Here is a 23408-nt window from a genome sequence, read left to right as displayed (position 1 = left end):
GTTAGGAAACTGAGTCTACCTTCTTTAAGCATGCCCCAGCTGTGCGTTCCCAGAGCTGGGGGCTGGGGGCTGGGGGCTGGGGGCTGGGATTAAACCCCACGCAGTGGATAACCCACAAAACAGGCGAGTGACACTTAGCAAAGCATTACCCCAGTGATTTCTCTCCATCAGGGCGTTTCGCTTTATCCCTTGTGTGTTCAGAAAATGGCCAGTCTTGTCCATAACAGCTCCATTTACTGGGCATCCTCTCCGCATCCACTATGGTGCCGAGACCATCTTGTTTACTCCTCTCAGCCACAGACCTAAGATGGCGTGCTGTTGCCCCCATTTTACAGATCGGGAACTTGGGGCGCAGATAGGTTGAGTGACTGTTTCAAGACCACGTAGGTGTAATTGACAGAGCCCATGTTGATCCTGACGTTCCAATTCGAGAACCATGCTTGTAAGAAGGGGTCCATCCTCACCACCTCCCAACCGTGGAGGTACCGTCTCTTTTAGGGGCTTCTGATGTTACCCAGGAGGAAGTTTCTGGGAGTTCATTTCCCAGGACAATGAGCTACCTCTTGAGAGTGGCTTGGGTCTGTTCATAATCAGGTGATCCCTAGCCACTTTTCATTGCTTTAAAAAAAAAAAAAAAAAATCCAAATCATGGTGTTTGTTCCTTCCAACCTCTCATGTTTGCCTTTTTCGAAAGGCTGTGCGTTTCCCCTCATCCACCTAAACCTGCTGTTGAGTTACTGGCCCCCCGAGGCCGCGGGCTCAGAGCGAAGCATCCGTGCACTTTGCTGCTTGCTGCCTTCTCGGAGTGTAATCAAACATCAAGCTAAGTAGCAAATAAATCTCTCGATCTCATAAGCTGCACAGCGAGATCATGTAAATGCAAATGAAGGAGCTGGTTTCAAGCTGTCGAGGGGGAGGGGAGAGAACGCCGGGGCCCTGTCACCGTGACTGCCTCACGCGGCAAGGGCCATACATCAGCTGCAGTAACGGTTCTGGCAGCACCGAGGGAGCCAGGGCTGCCCCGGGGAGGACGGAAAAGCCAGGCAGGTGGCAAAACACAGGCAGCCCTGGGTCGTGGGAACCAGGCAGGGGCCGGCCGAGTGGGGTGGCCGGGCAGGCGCAGTGGGGCCTGGAGAGGTGTCCGCACTGCCTGGGGCTCCCCTTGTCCTGAGCTGGTGAACTGCTCTAGTAATAGCAACAATGACAGCAGTAACAGAGGCCACTGGATACTGGGCTCCAATCCTCGGCCTGGGGAGGTTTTACAGGTGAGGAAAGGGGACCAGACAATTCAAGTGACTTGCCCAAGGTCACACAGGAAGTGGCAGAGCGAGGTCTCAGCTCTGTGACATTAACCTGCTAGTTTCCGGTATACTCCTGCTGGACCTGCGGCTCTCCCCTCCCCTCGCTTTTCTCCCCTGACCCGGCGGCGGCCAGCTCAGCCCCCATTATAAACTTGATGACATAGGAGAAGAACCTTAACTTTGACCCTTGGCAGGAGTATAGAAAATAGAAACTTTGGCTTTAACTCTGCCTTTTGACTTTTTTAATTATAAAAGTAGAAATCTCAGTACCCATCACCCCCGCCCCCCCCCGCAATCCTGACCCTGCCCAAAGGCTGCACCTCTAAGGACATATCCTCACACAATCACTTACGTTGTTATGTTTCCTTCCAGTATTTTTTCAATGAATTTTTTCTACATGGTTGTAACAATAGTGTATGTAAATTTTTGAATCCTGCTGATTTTTTTTCACTTAACGTTCTTTTATATGCCTTTGATCATATATGGATGTGGTCTTCTGGTGTGTGGTTTTTCAGTATCATTATGCGATGTTCAACTGCCACTCACACAATGCACATCGTTCAAAGAATCCGGCTTCTGAGACGACGCCGGAGTCCTTTGATGCATAATGCACCTTATTTCACATGATTGTTTATCTGACGTTCTCATTATGGAAATAAATAAATATCCTCTATGCTAATCATGATCACAATTTGCATTTATATTGTGCTTTTCATTCGAGGATCTTAAGTTGTTTTATAATAACGAACTCCCCCTCCATGAGCGAGATGGGACATGTGTGCATGTGCGTGTGTGGGCAGAGCCGTATACAGATATTTATTTAATAACTACCAGGCAATAACTGTGGGATTTCATGGAACTACGCTTTAATAGGATGTGGGAAAGTGAGTGGAGGCTTCTCAACTGTCGAGCAAACATACATTTAGTTTAGACTCTGAACGAGAGGGTTAATGAGCTACACTGTTCTGCGGCTGCCAGGAGGTGGGAGTGGTGCCTTTAGGGGGCTTAGTCCTCATACCTGAACACCTAAGATTGGTCTAGAACCCAGGCAACAAGCTCCCAGACAGATCTAAAACCCATCTTGGAAATGACCACCAGCTCGTTTGTCCAGAGTGAGATCCAGTTCAGACCGTCCAAGAAACGAAGCCAGTTAGTTTCACGCATTTTCACCTCTTTGGTGGGGAATGGGGGCAAGTTAAGACTTTTAAAAAGTATATGAGGTGGGAAATCATTAGACTGGAGTTGCAAGGTTGGGTCACTTGTTTTGAAGTTGTCCCAGGAAAATGGGCTCTGGCGCGGCTCTGGGGATAGGGGTCCTCCTTCCTGGGTCTCAGGTGACTTTAGTAGCCTGTGGGAAACGCCACTGGTACTTGCCTCTGGAAAGCCCCAGCGGTCCTGATGCTGGTGACGGGCTGCTCCAAGAGGACTTCCGGGCCAGGGGCTGCCTGCCCGGCCCAGTTCCCATTGCAGGTTTCCAAGGCTTGGTCCTCGATGTTGGGGAGTGGAGGGAGCTGCCGTGCAGAAGGAGCCCAGAGAATCCCAGGACCCCCTGGGACAGGGAGCGAGATGGTTTTAATTAGAGCTGAGAGATGGGAAATAAGGCAGCGAGGGATGACATCTTAATGAGGTTTAATGAAGCTGTCTGCTGATGGGGACAGCTGTCACCCAGAGCTGTGTTCTAGCCAAGCCACTTTGTGACAGAGGAAACTCAGAAAAAGGCACAGTCTGAAAGCAGCTGAGAAGGGCGAGGTGGCCAGACTCAGAGCTGGGGATTTTCTCCTGCATTGGACTCTTGATTCTAACACCTCAACAACAAGGGATTCCAGCTAGTAGGCCAGACTTGAATAGCTTCCAATATTTCACAATTCCCCTTTGTGCAAAGCTAAGGTATGCCTCTGAAAAGACCTTGAGGATCGTGCGGGAGATGTCTTAGAATTCAGCCATAAGAAACGAGAAATACAGGGAGGGCTTGCATTTGGGGGCTGAAAGGGATCCACCATCCCATCCCTTTCTGAGACTCAATTTCCCCATCTGTCTCGTGGTGACCACGTGGCCTCCGTTATAGAGATGTTGTGAGGGGCCACTGTAGGTGAGCACAGAGTTATGATGTCAGAGGGCTGGGTTTAACGCCAGCTCTTCCATTTACAACCTGGGTGCCTTTGGGCAAGTGTGAACCTCTGTAAGTTTCAGTTTTCCCAACTGTCAAATGGGAAAACAACCTCCCAGTGAGGTTGGCAGAGTTCAGGGTGAAGCACGAAAAGCTCTCAGGACACAGTAAGTGCTCAATAAAAATGTTTGCTAAATGAGGTCACGGGGCATAACATGAGCCTTGCACTTAGGAGGTGCCCAATTAATGTTCACTCTCTTCCTCGTTTCTTTCTTTACTTCTGTAGTAAAGAGAACAAGGTGGTTCCCAGGGATCCCTGGGCAGGGAGGGTGCTCTCAACCTTCACATGGCCCCGCAACTGTGCCATCTGCCCCAGGACCTTTGAACATTCCAGCTGAGAGCCATCTCTCATCCTATTCTGGGCTGGAGGGGCAGGCTGCCTGGGGGACTCGGGTGGCCAATCAAAGCTGAGATTTGTGGTCACATCTCATCAGTTTCACAACCAGTTTGCCTGCATCTAGAAGGTCAGGGTCAGGAGCTCCTCTGAGCACCTGTTTATCAGTCCTTAGCTGGTCCCCTGAGGTGCCCAGAGACCTGTAGTTTCCTCTGTCAGGCAGCTATTCTCTGTAGGCTTCTAGAAAGCCCCTCTGGACAAGCTGGGGAGGGAAGCCCAGGGTCAGTGCCGGGCCCTCCCACCTCTGGCTGGGTCCTCTTTGCTGCTTCCAGGGAGCCCCTCGGAGAACCCTCGGCACTCCTGTTCTCACTGGCTGTCCCACTGGAATCTTCTTCAGGTTGGCTCTCTCCCAAAATGCCAATCCAAGATCTGGATCTTCTCTCCTTTCCAGCCCTGACCCAGGCATGACTCAGCTGTCCCGTGTCCAGGTCACTGAAATGACGGCTCTTCCCATAACGCACAGTCTATACATCAAACGGCAGCCTGTAGCTGGGGCTCTCCTGGACAGAAGGCTACTTATGTCCTCTGTGTGTATGGAGGGCGCCGTGCAAACAAGTCAGATGCACCTGTTCTGTGTGAGCAAAATCCAGTCTGCAGAGCTAAGGTCCGCGCACAGGACAAAACAATGGAGAGTCCCGGGCAGTTGCTGCTAAGTGCCAAGAGGCGGCAAGAATTGCGTGGAGTCAGATGTGGGTTCAAATCCACCCTTGGCCACTCATTAGCTGGGAGGCTTTGGGCAAACAAGCCCCTACAGCTGTCTGGACCTCCCTTTCCCACCCGAAAACCCATGTAGTTTCCAGGGCTGCTTTACGCGTTAGTGGTACCCTGGGGGGCAGTGAAGCACCCCCGTGGACCCTGCCCCACGGTCGCCATGATTACGGTGTTGCCGTGGTCGGTGGTGGTGGCACCAGGGCAGGGCCAGTCGGTGCATCTGGTTGGGCAGCTGAGCTGGTAATGGGTGAATACACTGCTCCTCCAGGGCGTTCACATGTTAACGCAGGGACTCTGAGACACACGGCCCGAACCTAAAGGATCAAACTGCCAAGGGTGGAATTTCAAACATAACGGTAATATCAGGACCCCACCGCTCTTGTGACGTGTGGCCGCCTTGCAGACGGATGCGCTCTGAGGGAGGGCGGAGGGGCAAGACCGCAGGGTGTGAAGGGCACCCACATCAGGTCGGGAAACAGGACCAGTGCCCCCGAAGACCCCTTGTGCTGCTTGCAGCCACCATCCCCACCCCCATGGTACCCACCCCCCCGACTTCTGAAACCAGACGTTAGTCATGCTGTGTTTGAACTTCATTTGCATGGAGCAGTGCCTGCCTTGTGTGTCCAGCTCCTTCTGTCCCACATTTGTGTGAGAACCGCCCAGGTGGTTGTGTAGAGCCGTTGTCTCGTTCCCGGTGCCATCGAGCAGTTCCTAACCTATTGGCATTTGGGGCCAGATGACTCTTTGTTGTTGGCTGTGGGGCCTGTCTTGCGCATTGTGTGATGTTTCACAGCGTCCCTGGCCCCCACCCACTGGAGGGAGGGTAGTACTGCCTCCTAGCTGTGACAACCAAAAACGTCTCCAGACGCAGGCAAATGTCCTCGGGGGGTGGGGGCACAATTGCCCCCAGTTGAGAACCACTGCTATAGAGTGTTCTATTGAATGCATATGTCACCATTTTTTTCTTATCCACCTGGGATGGCCATTTGGGTAGTTTCCAGTGCTTGGCTGTCACAAACTGAGCTGCTATGAGCATTCTCAGACATCTCTTTGGGTGGACTTGGGCACTCATTTCTGTTGGGTGTCCAGGAGGGAATTGTCGGGTTATCAGTAGGCATATGTTTAGCTTTCATAGATACTGCCAAACAGTTTTCCGCAGTGCTTGTACCAATTTACATTCCCACCAAGAGCATGAGTGTTCCAGTTCATGTCTTTACCAATATCATCGAGTTTTTTATTTTGTACTTCTCAGACGTTGAGCACCTTGACATATGGGTCCTGGCCACTTGGACATCCCCTTAATAAAGTGCCTATTCAAGTCTTTTGCTCGTCTTGCTATAGGATCGTCTGCCTTTTTCTTATTGATTTGTAGCAGCTCTTTATATATGATGAATAACAGCCCTTTGTCAGAAATATGTATTGCAAATACCTTCTCTCACTCTATAGACTCACACATTTTTAGAGCTAGAGGCAGTCTGTGCTCCCCTATCAAACCCTCTGGTGGCCTTGGTTGTCATTACTTGTTCAGTTTGTCCTTTTAGCAAGATAAGGAATTTCATAAGGGCAGGGGGCAGTATGTGTCTGCTTTGTTCACCTTAGAACTCCTGGCACAGAGCTCGGTGCAGAGGAGATACAAAATAAATATTTGTGCAGCGAACGAATGAGCGACTTTCCCATTGGGATGACCTTTGCAGCCCAAGGCTTCAGTATTTCTGGCCGTCGTTGATTCCTAGGCAACCCTCACTAAAAAGCGTGGAGATTGAGGCACCCGCCTGCTTCCGTGCCTCCTTCACCGCCAGGCCCCACCCAGTGGCAGCCTCTGAGTCTGTCTGTCGTTCCTCTGCCAGCTGGACTTCTGCCCACCTGCACCTGCCAGAGGGAGGCAGGGCCTCTCCCGGAGAAGTCACATTTTAATTAACTTCCCTTGACGTCACCTCACCGGAGAGGCCAGATCATTTTCATAAACAAATGAGGAGCCAGGGCTTTGTCTGCAGCTCGGAGTGAATCAGACGGAAGGAAATCCAAACAAACCACCCAGCCAGGGCCCCCACCTGAAACTCAGAACTCTCAGCTCTCGAGGGAGGTAAAGGCCTGGGATTTGAGATGAGAAGGAAGAGGGAGAAAAAGGATGAGGCAGTGTGTCAGAAAGAACTTCCAGAGTCTCCAAGGAGGCAGTTGATTCATTCATTCACTCACTCAGCCCCTCTTTACTAGCATCTGTTCTCTGTTGATCTCTTTGAAAAAGAGGGGTGAGAATAAAAACTACGTGGCATGTGGGGAATCTCTGTACGTTCTGCTCAATTTTGCAGTGAACTTTACATTGCTCTAAAAATAAAGTCTATTTTAAAAATAATTAACCTTAAAAGGAAGGAAGGAAGCAAGGAAGGAAGGGAAAAAGGAAGGAAGGGAGAAAGAAAGAAAGAAAGAGAGGAAGGAAGGAAGGAAGGAAAGGAAGGAAGGGAAAAAGGAAGGAAGGAAGGAAGAAGAAGAAAGGAAGGATGGAAGGAAGAAGAAGAAAGGAAGGATGGAAGGAAGGATGGAAGGAAGGAAGTAGGAAAGAAAGACTTAGCAGACAGTCTACCGAGGGAGACAGACATTAAACCGATCATCACACAGTTAATGACTTAATTACACTACTTTGTAATCTTTAATGGCTTTACTGAGATATAATTCACATACTATACGATTCACCCATTTAAAGTATATGATCCAATGGCTTTCAGCATATACACAGGATTGTGCAACCAGCACCACAATCAATTTTAGAACATTTTCATTACCCCCCAAAGAAGCCTTATACCCCTTAACCATCACCCCTCAATCATTCCATTCCCCTCTCCATCTCAGCCATGGGCAACCGCTAATCCACTTTCTGTTTCTATGGATTTGCCTGTTCGGGACATTTCTTGTAAATGAAATCATACAACATGTGGTCCTTTGTGACTGGCTTCTCTTCACTGAGCACCATTTTGTAATGGCCAGTCCAGGCTGAAGCAGGTTCTACTGCGTCATTTTGAAGTGCCCTAAAGGTGGAGCTCAGGGCCCTATGGTGCCATAGACAAGGAAGTTTGTCTGCACTGAGGGCAACCCCGGAGAGCTTCCCAAAGGAAGTGGTTTTTAATCTCAGGCATTTAGAGAACACCTGTTATGTGCCACCAGGAAAAAGAAGTCAATAGAAGCCAATAGAAGGCTGTGTAGGATATTATATTCCAGGCAGGCTGGCCCAGCATGTGCATTCCTGGAAACTGAGAAGGTCATTTCAGTTCTAAGCCCCAAATGAATAGAATGGATAGTAAGTGTTACCAGACCCAGATGAGGGAGAGGCCACAGTGAGCCCGAGGGGTCCAGAGAGCTTGAAGAATAAGAACCAGAAAGGGGAGGGCAGGCCAGGAGCAAAAGAAGCTGGGACTCTGGCAGACCCTTCAGGGGTGGGGAGTGCTCTATTGTGCCTAAATCTCAGGACCACGTGGAGTATCCAGGAAGGCAAAGCTGCAGAGGTGGATGGGGTTGGAGGGTGAAGGGCCCAGACTGTCAGCCCAAGGGAGGGGTTTCTTCCGAGACAGTGATGAGCCATTATGGGTGGTCCCACATCATCCACCTCTATGCGCCCAGGTCTCTGGGAGCCAGAGAAAAAGGGAGAGAGACTGATGGGAAAAGGAGAAAGGGTGAGCCCGGAGCCACCAGACTCTCTGGATGGGCTTTGGTGAGGCCAGAGCCAGGGATGTCCTGGGAGATGTAACACCCTGCAACTGGGAGCCCACTGCCTGGGGCCCGTGGGGGTGGGAGGAGCAGCTGCATCCACCCAGCTCAGGAAGGTCCATGGTCCCCGGGGCCTGGTGGCACCGGGAGCGTCACACACCTGGTTGGTATCTCTTTAGCAGGTGGATTTGAATGTGGGCTGGAGACACAGCCTGGGTTCAAATCTCAGCTCTGCCACTTCTTCCCGTGTGGCCTCGTGCAACCTGTCTTGACCTCTCTGTGCCTCAGCTTCCCCATCTGAGACATGGGGACAGTAGTGGGCTGCCTCACGGGGCAGCTGTGAGGACTAAGTAAGAGAGGCGTATGAAGAACCCAGTGCTGCGTCTGGAACACAGACCTCTGCAGGTGTCCATTGATGGAGAGCAACGATCTAAGCACCGTACAGGACAGGACCTCTGAGGTCAGGGAGCTGCTGGTCTACAGAGAGGCAATGCAGCATCATGCCTAAGCGCTTCACCCCGAAGCCAAACACAAGTGCATCTGACATCCAGCCCCATCCTTTAGGAGCCGTGGATCGTGACCCCACCACTCTGGGTCTCAGCTTCCCCACCTGTACAATGGGGGAGATGATGTGGTTGATAATAGAGCAATTTCATCCCTACAAACCCCTTCTGGGGGGTTAAGGAGTTGACCAGAGACCCAAAGAGTGAGAATGGCGGTCCAGCCGCCAGGAGGGTGACAGTGGGCCTTGTCACCGTATCCCCACCCTCAGGTGACATCCAAGGAGGCAGCTCCAGTGACGATGATTTGAGCCGTCCCCAGTAGGAATGAAGGGTTAGGGAGGAAAGATGCCCCCTCCCTCAAGGGTGGCCCCAGGTGAGTCTCCGTGAACCGGGTCTTTCCGTCCATCTGCAAGGTGCATCATTTCCAGGTCTAGGTTGCCAGATCTGGGCTGGACCCCAAATACGGCAGCTCAGCGCGGGGACTGTGCCGCCCCTCTCTCCCGCCGCACAAATGCACGTCCTCCCTCAAGGCCTCGGTCCCGACCGCCACCCCCCCCACGAGGGTCCTCCTGACTCTGCTCTCCTCACACACCCCTGACCAGGAGTACAGCAGGCAGGCTTCCCCTAGGTGTGTCTCAACGCCCAAGAGCAGTTAGCACTTATCTCAGGGAGGGCTCGTGTTCCACAGCCTAGTAGCCCTGAGGTCGCCCACAGGGCCTGGGGTAAAGCAAGCACCCGATGACTCCCTGCCACTGAATTTAGTATAATACCGTTGGTCTGAGGTTCCACTCCTCACCTTTGCTCTCTGTCCTTCCCCCAACAGGCTGAACTTGGGAAGCCCCGGGAAAGAAGCTGCAGTCTGCCTGGAATTAATTTTAATTATGGACTCTACATCCGGGGGCTGGATGGAGGGGTCCCTGAAGGTGAGCAAGCTTCCTTTGGAGCCCAAAGGGACTTGAACTCTCTACCTAGGCTACTTCCTCCAGGAAAAGAGTCAAGGGGCCTGCCCTGCAGCACGATTCTGGCGGAAACCACAGTTTGGGCTTAGCCGAGAAGGACAGGACCACGAAGGGTCCAGGTCTAAGGTGTCAGGGAAATAGCAAGGGCCCCAGACAGTGTGGGGCAAGACTGTCCCCAGGCAAGACTGTCCCCAGGCAAACCTTGTCCCCAGGCAAGACTGTCTGTGCTCTGCACCTTTTGAGCTGCAAGCATAGACAGGTTCGTGACCAACCCTCTGATCTCCCAAACGAGGTCAAGGCCAGGTAAACCCAGCTCCATGAAGGATGCTCAGGCACTGTCTAGAATCTCTGGGAATCCTGACCCCACCCTTTCAGGGGGCCAAGCAGGGCTGTCACCCAGCAGGCTGCAGGTTAATGAGAAGGTATTCGTGCCCCAATTTCTTCTCCGTCAGATGCCATGGGTTGCTTTACTTCCCAGACTGATCTCCATGCCATGGCTCTGTCTCTCCCTGCCCTCAGCCATTGGACACTGGAATGTATTTAAACAGCAGCCTACCTGCCCCCATGAGCTGAGCCGGGATTACATCGCCATGAACCGTGGAGCAGTAAAAGCTGGCCTGGTAACTGCCCGGGAGAATTTCCATTACCGTCAGCTCAATGACATCCGCATCAGTGACCAGGATGACCGGCGCCTCAAGAAGGAACCGCCCTCTCTCCCTCCAAATATGACGTTCGGGATCCGGGCACGGTAAGATGGCTGGCACCCAAGGCTGGCACCGTGATGGTGAGGGGGGTGCTTAGTGGCGACTGAATTAGGGAACGATGTGGGAGGAGCATGACTCTGGGCTCCAGGGAGGGGCGAGTGATCCAGGCCTGGCCAATCAGCATATCTCACAAACCACGGCCAAAGTGATTGGTTCAGAGGCAGACATGTGACCAATGTCCCAAGTCTGGAATGCATGACATTCTATAAAAGTAGAATGTGGTTGCATGTAATCAAGTCTCAACTCAAACGACTTTGATTTTTTTTAAGGGGAATTTATTGGCTCACATGATTGAAAAGGTAGAGCTTCAGGCATAGCTGGATCTAGGCAATCAGGCAATGTCACCAGCATTGGGTATGTCTCTCCATGACTTGGCTGTGCTTCCCAGTTTTGGCTCCATTCTCCGACAGGCTTCTTCCTCATGTGGCAAAATGGCCAGAATCAGTTCCATTCTTACGTCCTATTCTTTTAGTGACCCCAGTGGGAGTGGTGTAGGAACTACAAAAGCCTTAAGATTAAGATTCTTTGGTCCAACTTCAGTATCATGCTTATCCCTGAACCAACCACAGGGGTGCGTAGAAATTGTGACCTACACTGATTGGCCAGGCCTGGGTCACACTTTTGCCTCTGCACCAATTACTGAGGCCGGGGGATTCTGGTGCTCTGATTGGCCAGGCCTGATCCCTTGGCCCTCCTTGGAGGGGGCGTGGTTGGAATCAGTCCCCACGATCTACAGGGGCTGATGGTGGAAAAGATGCAGAAATAGGGGTTCTGATCCAGAAGGAGAAGAACAGAACACAATAGCAGGCAAAAACAGCAAATGTCCAGTACAACAGGGCTTCCCAACCCATATTACGTCACAACACAAGCATTACAAAAATCACTGATATTTGTACATTGCATTGTACAAACAAATAGCGGTGCTCTCAGCCAGCAGTGAATGGCCTGGGGCCTCCAGTTGCCCCAAGTCCCATCTGTGACACCTGAGACTAAGCCTGTATCTTGGTCCATCTATGTGGCACTGCCCTGCTCTGCCCACGTGCAAGACCATTGACAGTCTATCTCCAGTCCTTTCCCACCACAACCCACTGTTCCGGGACGGGTGCTTTCCTTTGGCTGTGCTACTCAACTTTTTGGGGGGAAGGTGGGGCTTCCTTTATTTCTTATTTTATTTTTTCTAATCATTTTTTACTGTGCTTAAATATACACAAGATTTACCATTTTTAGGTGTACAGTTCAAGGGCATTAAGTACATTCAGATTGTTGTACAACCATCACCACCATCCATCGCTAGAACTTTTTCTTCATCCTAAACTGAAACCGTGTACCCATTAAACAGTAACCCTCTATTTCGCGCCCCCTCAGCTCTCGGTAACCACCCTCTACTTTCTTTCTGTATTAATTCGACTACCCTAGGGACCTCATATAAGTGGAATTATACAATATTTGTCCTTTTATATCTGGCTTATTTCACTTAGCATAATGTACTTAAGATACATCCATGTCGTACTGATAGTATGGATCAGAATTCCCTTCCCTTTTAAGGCTGAATAATAGTCCATGGTGTGTATATATCACATTTTGTTTATCCATTCATCCCTTGGTGGACACTTGGATTATTTCCACTTTTTGGCTATTGTGAATAATGCTGCTATGAACATGGGTGTACACTATCTGCCTGAGTCCCTGCTTTCAGTTCTTTTGGGTATATACCCACAAGGGTAATTGCTGGATTGCATGGGAATTCTATGTTTGTTTTTTTGAGGAACTGCCACGGTGTTTCCCACAGTGTATGCCACCATACCTTTGTATGCTTTTCCCTCTGCCTTTCTCACCATCCTACCTCGTAAAATCTACTTGCTCATCAAAGCTCAGCTCAGCATCCTCTCTTTGGTAAGCTTTCCCACCTCCCTGGCCTCAAACTCTATGCACGTCTCTCTCACCAGAAATGCTGTTTGTTCATCGCTGTTCATCAGCCTTCAAAACCTGAAAGGTGGCACTAGAGACACATTGGAAAGTCACTTCTGGGCCAGATTAACTACTCATCTGTATACTGTCCTTCTCCCGCCTTTGAAATAATGCTCAAGTAGATCTTTCAAGGCAAGGCAAGGTTCTCCAGGACTGCCTGGAGTGCAGAGGGACAGAGTCCCTGCTGTGTGATCACTAGACTGGTCCATAGTGGTCACCAGTGTCTTGAAGACAGCATGGTGTCCAGGAGGAGTCGCCCGGGCTTTTAGTCCCACCTTTGTTCCCAACTCTCTTTCCCTCAAGGGCTTCTGTTTCCTCATCTGTAAATAGGATATTACGGCAGTCACTGGCATTCTGGGATTCTCAGGGTACGTTCTGTCTCTACGTCGATTTCATTTCATTGTCACTAAAACCCTGTGTAGCCCAATGTTCATAGCAGCACCGTCTACCGTAACCAAGACATGGAATCAGCCTAATTGTCCATGGACAGACGAATGGATAAAGAAGATGTGGCACATATATACAATGGAATATTACTCAGCCATAAAAAGGAACGAAATTTGGTCATTTGTAGAGATGTGGATGGATCTAGAGACTCATACAGAGTGAAGTAAGTCAGAAAGAGAAAAACAAATATTGTATATTAATGCATATATGTGGAATCTAGAAATATGGTACAGATGAACTGGTTTGCAGGGCAGAAATAGAAACACAGATGTAGAGAACAAACGTATGGACACCAAGGGGGGAAAGCAGGGTTTGGCGGGGTGGGATGAATTAGGAGATTGGGATTGACATATATACACTAATATGTATAAAATAGATAACTAATAAGAACGTGCTGTATAAATAAATAAAATAAAATTCAAAAAAAAGAAATAAAAATAAGAAAGAAATTCAGAAAAAAAAAAGATATGGTATATGTATACAAAGGAATACAGTACTACTCAGCCATCAAAAAGAATGAAATAATGCAAATGCAGCAACATGGATGAACCTAGAGATGATCATACTAAGTGAAGCAAGTCAGACAGAGAAAGACAAATATCATATGATATCACTTATATGTGGAATCTATAATGGGATACAAATGAACTTATTTACAAAACAGAAACAGACTCACAGACATAGAAAACAAACTTATGGTTACCAAAGGGGAAAGGGAATAGGGGAGGGATAAATTAGGAGTTTGGGATTAGCAGATACAAACTACTATATATAAAATAGGTAAACAACAAGGTCCTACTGTATACAGGGAACTATATTCAATATCCTGTAATAAACCATAGTGGAAAAGAATATGAAAAAGAATATACATATGTATATATGAATCACTTTGCCATGAACCAGAAAGTAACACAACATTGTAAATCAACTATACTTCAATAAAAAAGTTTAAAAGACTTTTTTTAATTAAAAAAAAAACCTGTGCAGGAAGTAGGCAGGGTTACTTATCCAGCAGAGTCATGGAGAGATTAATTGACCTCCACAAGTTCACATAACTTTTTCACAGCACAGCTTGGCCTGGATTCTTAATCTAGTGTACTTAGATTTAAAAATATGAGATATTAGAACACATAGCACATTAGCAATCACTTGGTTTGAAGCCCCTCTTTAAAACAGGAAAATAGAAGTTCAGAGAGGCGAAGAGATTTTCACAAGGTCACACAGCAAGTTGAGACCAGACAAAAGCCAGATCTCAAGCTAGGCTGGTGGACTCCCTGTCCCGTGCTCTTTCTTCCATATCTCGCCTCCTTGGGGCTGAGGTACAGAGTGATCCCCCAGAGTTTCTGGTCCTGGGGCTGCATTATTCTACATACAATGGAAAAGCTTAAGTCAGCTGGGCTCAGAAAGGACATCCATTATCATCTAGCTTTCAATATAAAATCTTAAATTGCTGTAAAACCGGGTGGCTGCAATTTCAGGGAGAGGACGTGATGAAGTGCCGGCTATATCTTCTGTGATGGTAAATGGGCTTTGCATATGCAAATTGAATGGATTTTAAAATGGTATTTAATGACAATTTTCGTAGCAGACGTTAACATTAATTGCACAAAAATGAAAATGCTGCATTAGGTTGCTGTTAGCAGCAAATATCGTGGCCATAAAGCTTTATCTTTATCAACAGCAGCCCTTTCTGATGTGACAGGGCAGCTCAGCAAATTGCAAGCAAAAGGGCTTTTATGGAACAAAAATATCCCCCAAAGCAGGCCCAAATCAGCATCAATTTCGCTTTATTTCTTCGTAAATGGAGGTTAAATGGCTGCTGGAAAAGCTTTTACTGAAATGTCCAACCTGCCCGCAAAGCCTCTCTACCTTACAACATCAATGCAAGGAACAGTTAAAAAATCATCCCCCCCCCCTCTCCATAATGGGGCTATTACTTTAAAGTTATGGGACCGAGGCCCATTCTCTAATGATCACCTTTTACAAGCCTCGATTGTATTTATTTCCTTACTTTAAAAGCATGTTAAAAACCAAATCCGATTACACCTGACTACCCGAGGACTTGTTGGGGTGATTTGGTCCAATAACTAAAGAAGCCAAGAAACAAATGACTACCATTTACTCACAACTACAGAAGATATGTTAAAAAATAAAGTTCCACTTCAGACTAAATACGCGAGAAGCTTACTCTAAGCTAGGGATGCTGAGTGAGGGTCTGTAACTGCTGTGTGAGAGAACATTCTGGCTACAGCTCTTCCCCCGGCCCCCCACCATCAAATCCCCTTGCCCTTTACATATTTTACGATGGACAAAATAGCTAGATGTGAGGGGCAGCACGCGCCTCCATCTGCCTGCCCACGCAAGCCCTCAACGCCAGGTAGGGTCAAAACCTGAATTTGGGATTATTCAGTTACTTCCTTTCCAGTTAGCTGATTTGGTTTCCAATCCACACCAATTCGTTACAGATTGTCACTAAATCAGAAAGGTACATTTCGGGCTTCCCTGGTGGCGCAGTGGTTGAGAATCTGCCTGCCAATGCAGGGGACACAGGTTCGAGCCCTGGTCTGGGAAGATCCCACATGCCTTGGAGCAACTGGGCCCGTGTGCCACAACTACTGAGCCTGCGCGTCTGGAGCCTGTGCTCCGCAACAAGAGAGGCCGCGATACTGAGAGGCCCGCGCACTGCGATGAAGAGTGGCCCCCACTTGCCACAACTAGAAAAAGCCCTCGCACAGAAACAAAGACCCAACACAGCCATAAATAAATAAATAAACCCAAAAGTTTAAAAAAAAAAAGAAAGGTACATTTCGATCGACGAGCCCCTTTCTAAAAGGAAGTGGACACCTAAGCAATTACCTGGAAAAGGATGCCCGTGTAGACATGTGATCACAAGTAGGGGCTGAGGCCAAGTCAACCCACAGAGATGTTTGTTTGGCCCAGGCAGTAATTAAAAAAATCAAAAGTTTGAACAAGTTGCCACATTTAAAAAAAAAAAATCAGGAGATCTCATATAAAAACCCAGATTTCCTGTTTCTCTTAAAAAGTCAGAAGCCCAGGCAACCTGGGTCTGCACTCCTGCCCGGCACCAGGGGACGGGGCTGAGCAGTGTCCTCTTTGGACAGATTCCACGCGTGCCCTTCTGTCTATCCCAGTCTCCACTCTCATTTTCTTGACCCGTCTGGTCCCAGTAGGCACTGAGTTTGCAACTGCTGGTGTAGGCTGGTCATGCTGACCCTTCAGCTACCTGCTGCCTCTTTTTGTGTCCTCTGATGATGGTAGGGCCCACCACTAACAGAAGCTGCTGTGAATTGAACTTACACGTGGCAGGCATTTGCACATATAATTGCTAATGAAGCCTATGAGGCAGGTACCATTCTGCTCACTTCAGAGGCCAGGAAAGGGAGGGTGCGTGCACTCCCCGAGGCTGCACGATGGCAGAGCCTGGATTTGTACCCTGGCTAGCTGGCCGGCTTTGAAGACCGAACCTCTAGGATCAGGTAGCTGGAAAGAGCTGGCACGTTCTCACTCTGCCGTTTCACTGTCAAATCTCAGAATCCAAGTCAGGGAAGAATTTTAAATTCTCATTACCAACGTGTAAGACCGTAACACAGATCTCAAAGCGTGCTGTGACCCCCGGTCCATAAACAGATATGTCTGGGGGCCAGAAATGTAACTATTAAAGAAGCGCTTAATTATTGATGCATTTTAATAAGTGTTTGCAAATGTTCACATGCCCTCGGCACACTTTAATTGTCACTGCTCCTAATTGGTCCAACACTGTCGAAGATGATGAGACAGGGATGGCGGGGGACGGGGGAACTGGGCAGTAGCTGGCGCTCCTGGCAGATTCTGGGGGTCCAGGACTCTACCTCCACGCTGCCTGGGAGCATCATGCCATAAGCAGGGCAAGGATGCTAGTAGGGGGATTCATCATTCAGTCAACGAGCAAACAGCTCCCTGCATGTCAGTATCTGACATGGGCCAGATGGAAGATGGGTAGACCCCGTTTTGAACTTATAACAGCAACTATTATTATTGTTATTATTACATGTCAGACATTGTGCCAAGTACCTCAGAAGCATCCTCTCCTTAAATAACTGAACAGCTCAGTGCATACAACGCTTACGTCCCCATCTTACAGAAGAAGAGACAGAGGGTCAGAGAGGGGAAGTCATTTGCCCCTGGCTGCTCTATAGTGGGATGGGGATTAGTCTGGCCCAACCACCTGTGTTGGTGACCTTGGCACTGAGCTGCCTTCCTAACAAACACAAGGATGGAGGTGACACAGGTAGAGATGCTACCCAAATTTTTCCTGCACTAGATGGGGGCTGAGACAGAACATATATGGTGAAGGCCATCCTGTCTGGATTTTTCTTAAAGCTTTAAACTTAACCTGAACGCATCAGAAGAGCTCAATGAACGTCCCTTTTTATATGTCGCTTCCCTTCACCTTCACCTACCTCCCGATAAACAAGCTCTTTGATGGGGCATCCGGAACTTTCACTACACTGGATGCTCCAGGCCTGCTTCGGCTCAACCCCCGTATCCCTGGTGCCGACCATAGTGCCTTTGCTGAAAGAGGCCTCAGTAAATATCCGCTGCATGAATGCATGAGCAAATGGCCACGTTGAAGTCTGAATATGAAGCCAGTAGCAACTCGGGTAGAACACTTAACTCATCCACCGATTAGTCTAGTCCAGACCCCCTCCAATCCTGGTACTGAAAGCGTTCAGACCACGGAAAAATAAGAAACACAAGAAAGCTAGGGAACAGTGCCAGCCCACCCTCCCCGCTGCTGCTCGCCCAGCTATCAGATGCATCATCAGCCTGACACTGACAAATGTGAAGGATGGAGGAAATTTTACAGGCTGTTAAAAAAATGTTTGCTGCCTGACAGGCTTTCTGAATCTCTCTGCCAAGCTGATTTATTTTACAAATTTACAATGGGCCCATCAATCACTCTGGGTTATTTTGTTTCTCCTGGAGCCGACGGCCAAAATCCAAGCCACCCACCCAAACTCCTATAAAATAACAATAAACCCCTTCCCAGACACCTGTCCCAGGTATCCAAGACAGTTTCTGAACAGGGAGACCAATTCCGGGTTTATTGCTGGCCTGAAACTCAGCTGAGTGAAACCGGGCTGACCACAAGGGGGAGCATGTGGGTCTCGCAAAGACCCCTGAGCCTGCGTGCTGGCCTGCAAGGTACATCCTGCCAGGCAACCAGACGCCCAGCCCCACCGATCTGCTCCCCAGCGCTGACTGCAACTGTAGTTAAATAGTTCTCTGCTTCTTCACCGGGTACGCAGGTCCTGGAGGGCACGGACAATGTCAGTTTTGTCCACCGCTATATCATCAGAGCCTGGAACATAGTAGGCACTCAATAAATATTTGTTGGAGAAATGTGGTCCAGGGCCTTTTAAGGCTTTGAGACATTATTGAAAGGGAAGAGAAAGTTGATTTGAGACCCAGAGATGAGATGGAAAAGCCAGAGATTCCTGTGTCATTTAGCAGACTCTCCTGTGCTCCCCTATGATTGAGGTTATGAATCAGCATTGCAGTGATGCTGCCTCAAAGACTGAATGTGTTCCTTGGCCACATTAATAGAGGGTAGTAGCAAGTCCAGACGAGGGAGGTGACCTACCTATTCTATTCTGCCACTCAGGTCACACTTGTAGCATCATTAAAAAATGTGGGTCATCATAGATTCAGGGGAAGGCCCATAAACAGGAGAGTGTCCAGAGGGGAGACATCAGGTTGGTGGGTGGGACAAGGGGAGGGAGATCACTGTGTACAAAGAACATGGCAAGAAATGAGGTTTTCTCTGCTGGCGGAGAGAAGATGCAGATGGTCCTCAACTCTCTGAGGCCCTGCTATGAGGACAGTGGAGGAGCTTTGCTCTCAGAGGCTTCAGAAAACAAAACAAGGACCAGCGTATGTGTGTTTGGGGGGCAGTCCCAGTGGCTAACGTTTGCAGAGCCCTCACTAAGCGGCCGATGGATGTAACGCCGAGCACTTTAGACGCATCATCTCATTAAATCCTCACGATTTTGCCAAGTAGGGACGGTTATCCCCATTTTATAGATGGAGAAACTGAGGCTCAGAGACTCACTTGTCCAAGACCACACGGCCAGTCAGTGGCCGCAGCAGGATTTGAGCCACGTTTCCTTCCAGAGCCAGTGTCCCTATCCATAACCTGCACTCTTCCAGGAGGCAGAGGCAGGATGCCTGGAGCGGAGGGGAGTCCTCACGGCAGGATGGCATCTGTCAACAGCAGCCACTCACTGGGGGCCGGCTTTCCACAGAATAACTCAGTTAATCCTCGCCAAAGCCCGGCACCTCCATTCAGCCACTAGGAGCTGAGGCATGGAGAGAGAGGTCGTGTCCCTTAGCGGGTGGTGAGTGGAGGCGTGTTTACTCCAGGACCGGAAAAGATTCTTGCAGGAAGTGGAGGTGTTGGCTGGCACATCACAGCCTGGCTGGGGCCTGGGACACCCCACACTGGACCCAACAGGGGACAGGGGTCCCTCCTCCTCAGAGCCAGCCTGCTTCCATGGGCCTGACCTGGACGGAGTTCTGTTAAGAGGGGCCCAGGCGGGCAGGTGTAGCTGAGGAAGGTGGAGACCTGAGGGCCCTACCCTCTCCCTCCTACCTTCCCGGAAGCCCAGCCTCTCTGGGACCCCCTGCCCGACTTCTCCTGCTCCGTCCCCTCCCATCTCCCCCAACTCCTGCGCAAGCTCCATCCTTCAAGGCAGCTTTGTTGCCAGAGCCCGGAAGGAGGCATTTTTCATGCTTTGCCTTTTTCCTTCTCGACTCTCCTGCGGCCCAGACAGAGATTTATTCCCAGCCTGAGGCTGGTGGCATTTGGAGCAGGGAGGAGCTGATGGGCCCATAATGGATAGGGCCGCCGCTCCCCCGGGGCCTGTCCCGCCCGGACCCCATCCATCAGGAGCGGCTCAGTGCCAGGGTCAGCGCTAACGAGGCCGGGCCACTCCCCCTCGGGGCCTCCCCAGTTGCATCTCACAGGCTCTGGCTCCCGCTTTTGATTTTTCCAGAGCTGGACCTCACCCTCCCAAGTCTGTGGGCGAAGCATGGGGAGTGGGCGTGGTGCCCGGCCCGGCTGAGGGCCCCTTGTCCTCACCTCCGCAGCCTCCGGCCTCGACACACTTAGAGGGGTTGCTGGGGCGCAGCTGGTCTGCCCCTCCCGTGACACGGTGTCCCCGTGACGCAGGCATGGAGAAGCTGGCGCTGCGGGGAGCCAGCAGCACCCCTGGGGCCGCGTGAAGAGCCGGGCCTCAAGCCCATCATTCCTGTCCTTGCAGGAGCCGCAGGCCAAAGAATTCATAGGATGTGCGTGTCGTGCTGAGGACCAGTTCAGGGCCTGGCTCAGTCCTGTCCCCTTTGGAAGCCACATGGAAGGAGCCAGCTATTTATGCCGAAGTCCCCGGTGCCCTGCACTAAGTCTGATGAATAATAATACCAGCGTCTGTTTCTCCAGCTCCTATGGGCCCAGGCACAGCCTCTCATGTGACCCTCAGAGCGACACTTTAGGTAGCGACTCTCTTCTTTTCTTGGACGCGCCGCACAGCTTGCAGGATCTTAGTTCCCTGACCAGGGATCGAACCCGGGCCCTGGCAATGAGCGCACCAGGTCCTAACCACTGGACCTCCAGGGAATTCCCAGGTAGTGACTCTCTTATCCCCATTTTACAGCTGGGGAAACCGAGGCCCAGACATGCTTGTCCATGATCACGTGGCCAGAAGGTGGTTATGCTGGGGTTTGATCTCAAAGGCCACATCGTTACCTCCATCCTATGCTGTGTGTTCATTTAGTGCCCACCCATGCTGGGCATTACGCTGGGTGTTTGGGATACAGAGAGGAAGTAAGACACAAAATAAAGCAGGCAACCAATGGGTAAAATAGCAACACAGTCGGTGTATGTCATATCCCGGTGGGCAGAGGAGGGTGGGACAGAGGGCCCAGGGAGACTTTGGGTCACGCCTGGTTTTGCTCACTGCTGCCCCCAGTACCTGGAATGTAGGAGGTGCTCGACAAATGCTTGTTGACTGACTGCATAAGAAAGAATAGACAGCTTGATGGCCATCCATCCCCGATGTTGGGAACGGCCAATATTCTAAGGCTGAAGACCACCAGTCTCCTGGGCGCAGAATTATCGGGAGCTGAGCTTCAGCTATCATTATTCTCGGCCTTCTGTAACAACTTCCCACACACTTGGTGGCTTAAAACAGCAGAAATTTATTCTCTATAATGTGGAGCCCAGAAGTCCAAAATCGAGGTGTCACAGGGCCATACCCCTTCCAATGGCTTTAGAGTAGAATCCTTTCTCACCTCTTCCAGCTTCTGGTGGCCCCCAGGGTTCCTTGGCTTGTGGTCACATCACACCAATCTCTGCCTCGTGGTCATGTGGCCTCCTTCTCGGTGTGTCCGTGTCTTCTTCTCTTTTGTCTCAAATAGAGATACTTGTCATTGACGTTAGGCTTCACCCAAGGAATGCAGGATGATCTGATCTCAAGGTCCTTAACTTAATGACCTCTGTAAAGATTCCTTTTCCAAGTAAGTTCACATTCCTGGGTTCTGGGGCTTAGAACCAGGACCTATCTTTTGGGGGGGGGGTCACCCACCACTCACCCCACTACAGTCACCAAAGCATCTTAACACAAAGTCAGAAAGTCCTGCATTTTAGATATTGGCTTTTGAGAAAACCACCTTTAGCATTATTATTTATAATGGCTGCCCCTGGAGTCTTGTTACACATTATGTTTCTATGAAAAATATAAAAGGGCTTTGTAATCAGTCAAGAATTGTAATCAGCCAAAATGTGATGGGTGTAAATGCTTTCCTGAGAAGCAGATGTTTCTGCCAACCCTTTCTTTTGTGTTTATGAGGAACCTCTCCAAAAAAAAAAAAAAAAAAAAAGAAAAGTTCAGAAGCTACATAACTAACTGCCATGAACCCGCCACTCGAAGTTAACAAATGTCACCACTTGGCCATTTTTGCTTCTCATCCTTTTTTTATTATTATTAAAGAAATAAAATATAGCAAACACAGGTTGAAGCCCCTTCTCACCTCTCCCTAACCCCACACCCTTCCCTCTGTTCCCTGAGGACCATCCTAAGGTTGGAACGGGCATGCTTTCCACCCACATGTTCACATTTTTGCTCTACCCTTAGATGTCCTTAAATAATGCATACTATTTAGTGTGGTTTCATACCATTTAAGTCACTTTGTGTGGTGACTTGCTTTTTCACTCTGCATGTTTGCAGAAGTCACCGGGTCCGCTGTCCAAATCACCCACCTCGGGCACATCCATCTCCCATCACTGAACACCCACCTTGCTTCTCGTTTCCCCCATGATGACGAGGCGCCCGGCGCACCTCACACACGTGTGTGGGATTCCTTGGGGTCATGGTCCACACGCAGAGTTTCCGGGCTGAAGAGGGACCTCCTCAGTTTACGCTGACGCCCCGATGGATCTGGATCTTTCTCCCGATGCTCTTGCTACCACCCTCATACGCCCTGGCGGGGATGCCCCATCTGGTACTCACCTGTTTCCCCAGATGCCAGGATGCCCCTGCACACAGATTCCCAAGGGGTCTGGAGGATAGTTCCTCCTGAGTCACATCCATTCAGCTTGGTTGAGGCTTTTCTCTCCAGAGGGGCTCAAGTCACAGCCCGCTGTGCTGGGAGAGGGGCATGCATCAGGGCGGTGCAGGGAGAGCTCCCAAGATTCGGGCTCAGGCACTCAAGGTTGGGAGAAGCTCCCTGAAAGCCCGTCCAGCTCCACCGCCCATCCTGTCGCTCTCCGCTGGGCGCCAGTGCGGGGACTGCTAATTGAATTCACCCTTGTGAAAAATGTTAACAAATTGCAAATGACCTCTTAGACAAATTTAGAAGTCAGGATCGTGCTGCTAACTAAGCCTCCCTCCTCTGTCATTAGCTTTTATGTTGGCTCCACAAACAATTAAAAAATAACCACCAGCCCAGAGGTCCTCTCCTCTAATTAGCTCTAAGAGTCCTGCCAGGGAGAGAGGCCGCACCTCAATTACCGCCCCTTCCTCCAGGCTAGTTAGAAAAGACAAGCTCTCAGGCCAAGGGGGGACAATTAAGAAAAAGGCGGTGGGGGTGAGAGAGGACGAAGGGGCTGCAGGGGGTCCCTTGGGACCACAGCTAATGGCCAGCCCACTCCATAAAGAGGTGCTGGTGGCCGCCAGGCTGGAGGGGCCTCTGCAAGGAAGAGGCTCAGAGCTGTAACCCCCAAAGGGTGCCAGGGACCACGTGGCCAGGATCCCCTAGGGGGCGGGCCATGCACCCTCAGAACAAGGCAGATGCCTGGAACCCAGCCCAGGCCTGGCAAGTCAGACCGTCTGATAGTGGGACCCACGCAGCTCTACTTTCAATAAGGTTTCTGGGTGATTCTTATTCACCCACAAGATTGAGAATCTCTGGCCTCAACAGGATGAGGGCAGGAGAGACA

General features: G+C 49.9%; 1 protein-coding gene across 1 annotated transcript in view; it reads left to right on the top strand.

The window, feature by feature from the left end:
- CFAP77 (cilia and flagella associated protein 77) overlaps positions 1–23408 on the top strand; it is a 141434-nt gene that overhangs the window by 75560 nt on the left and 42466 nt on the right. Inside the window, exons 2-3 of the mRNA XM_061200902.1 lie at positions 9599–9698; positions 10254–10482. Coding sequence (XP_061056885.1) covers positions 9599–9698; positions 10254–10482 — 329 coding nt within the window. The remainder of the gene's footprint in view (positions 1–9598; positions 9699–10253; positions 10483–23408) is intronic.

The sequence above is a fragment of the Eubalaena glacialis genome, chromosome 9, assembly GCF_028564815.1.
Source record: "Eubalaena glacialis isolate mEubGla1 chromosome 9, mEubGla1.1.hap2.+ XY, whole genome shotgun sequence".
NCBI lineage: Eukaryota > Metazoa > Chordata > Mammalia > Artiodactyla > Balaenidae > Eubalaena > Eubalaena glacialis.
The sequence above is the reverse complement of the archived record's forward strand: the minus strand, read 5'-3'. Positions and strand labels throughout refer to the sequence as shown.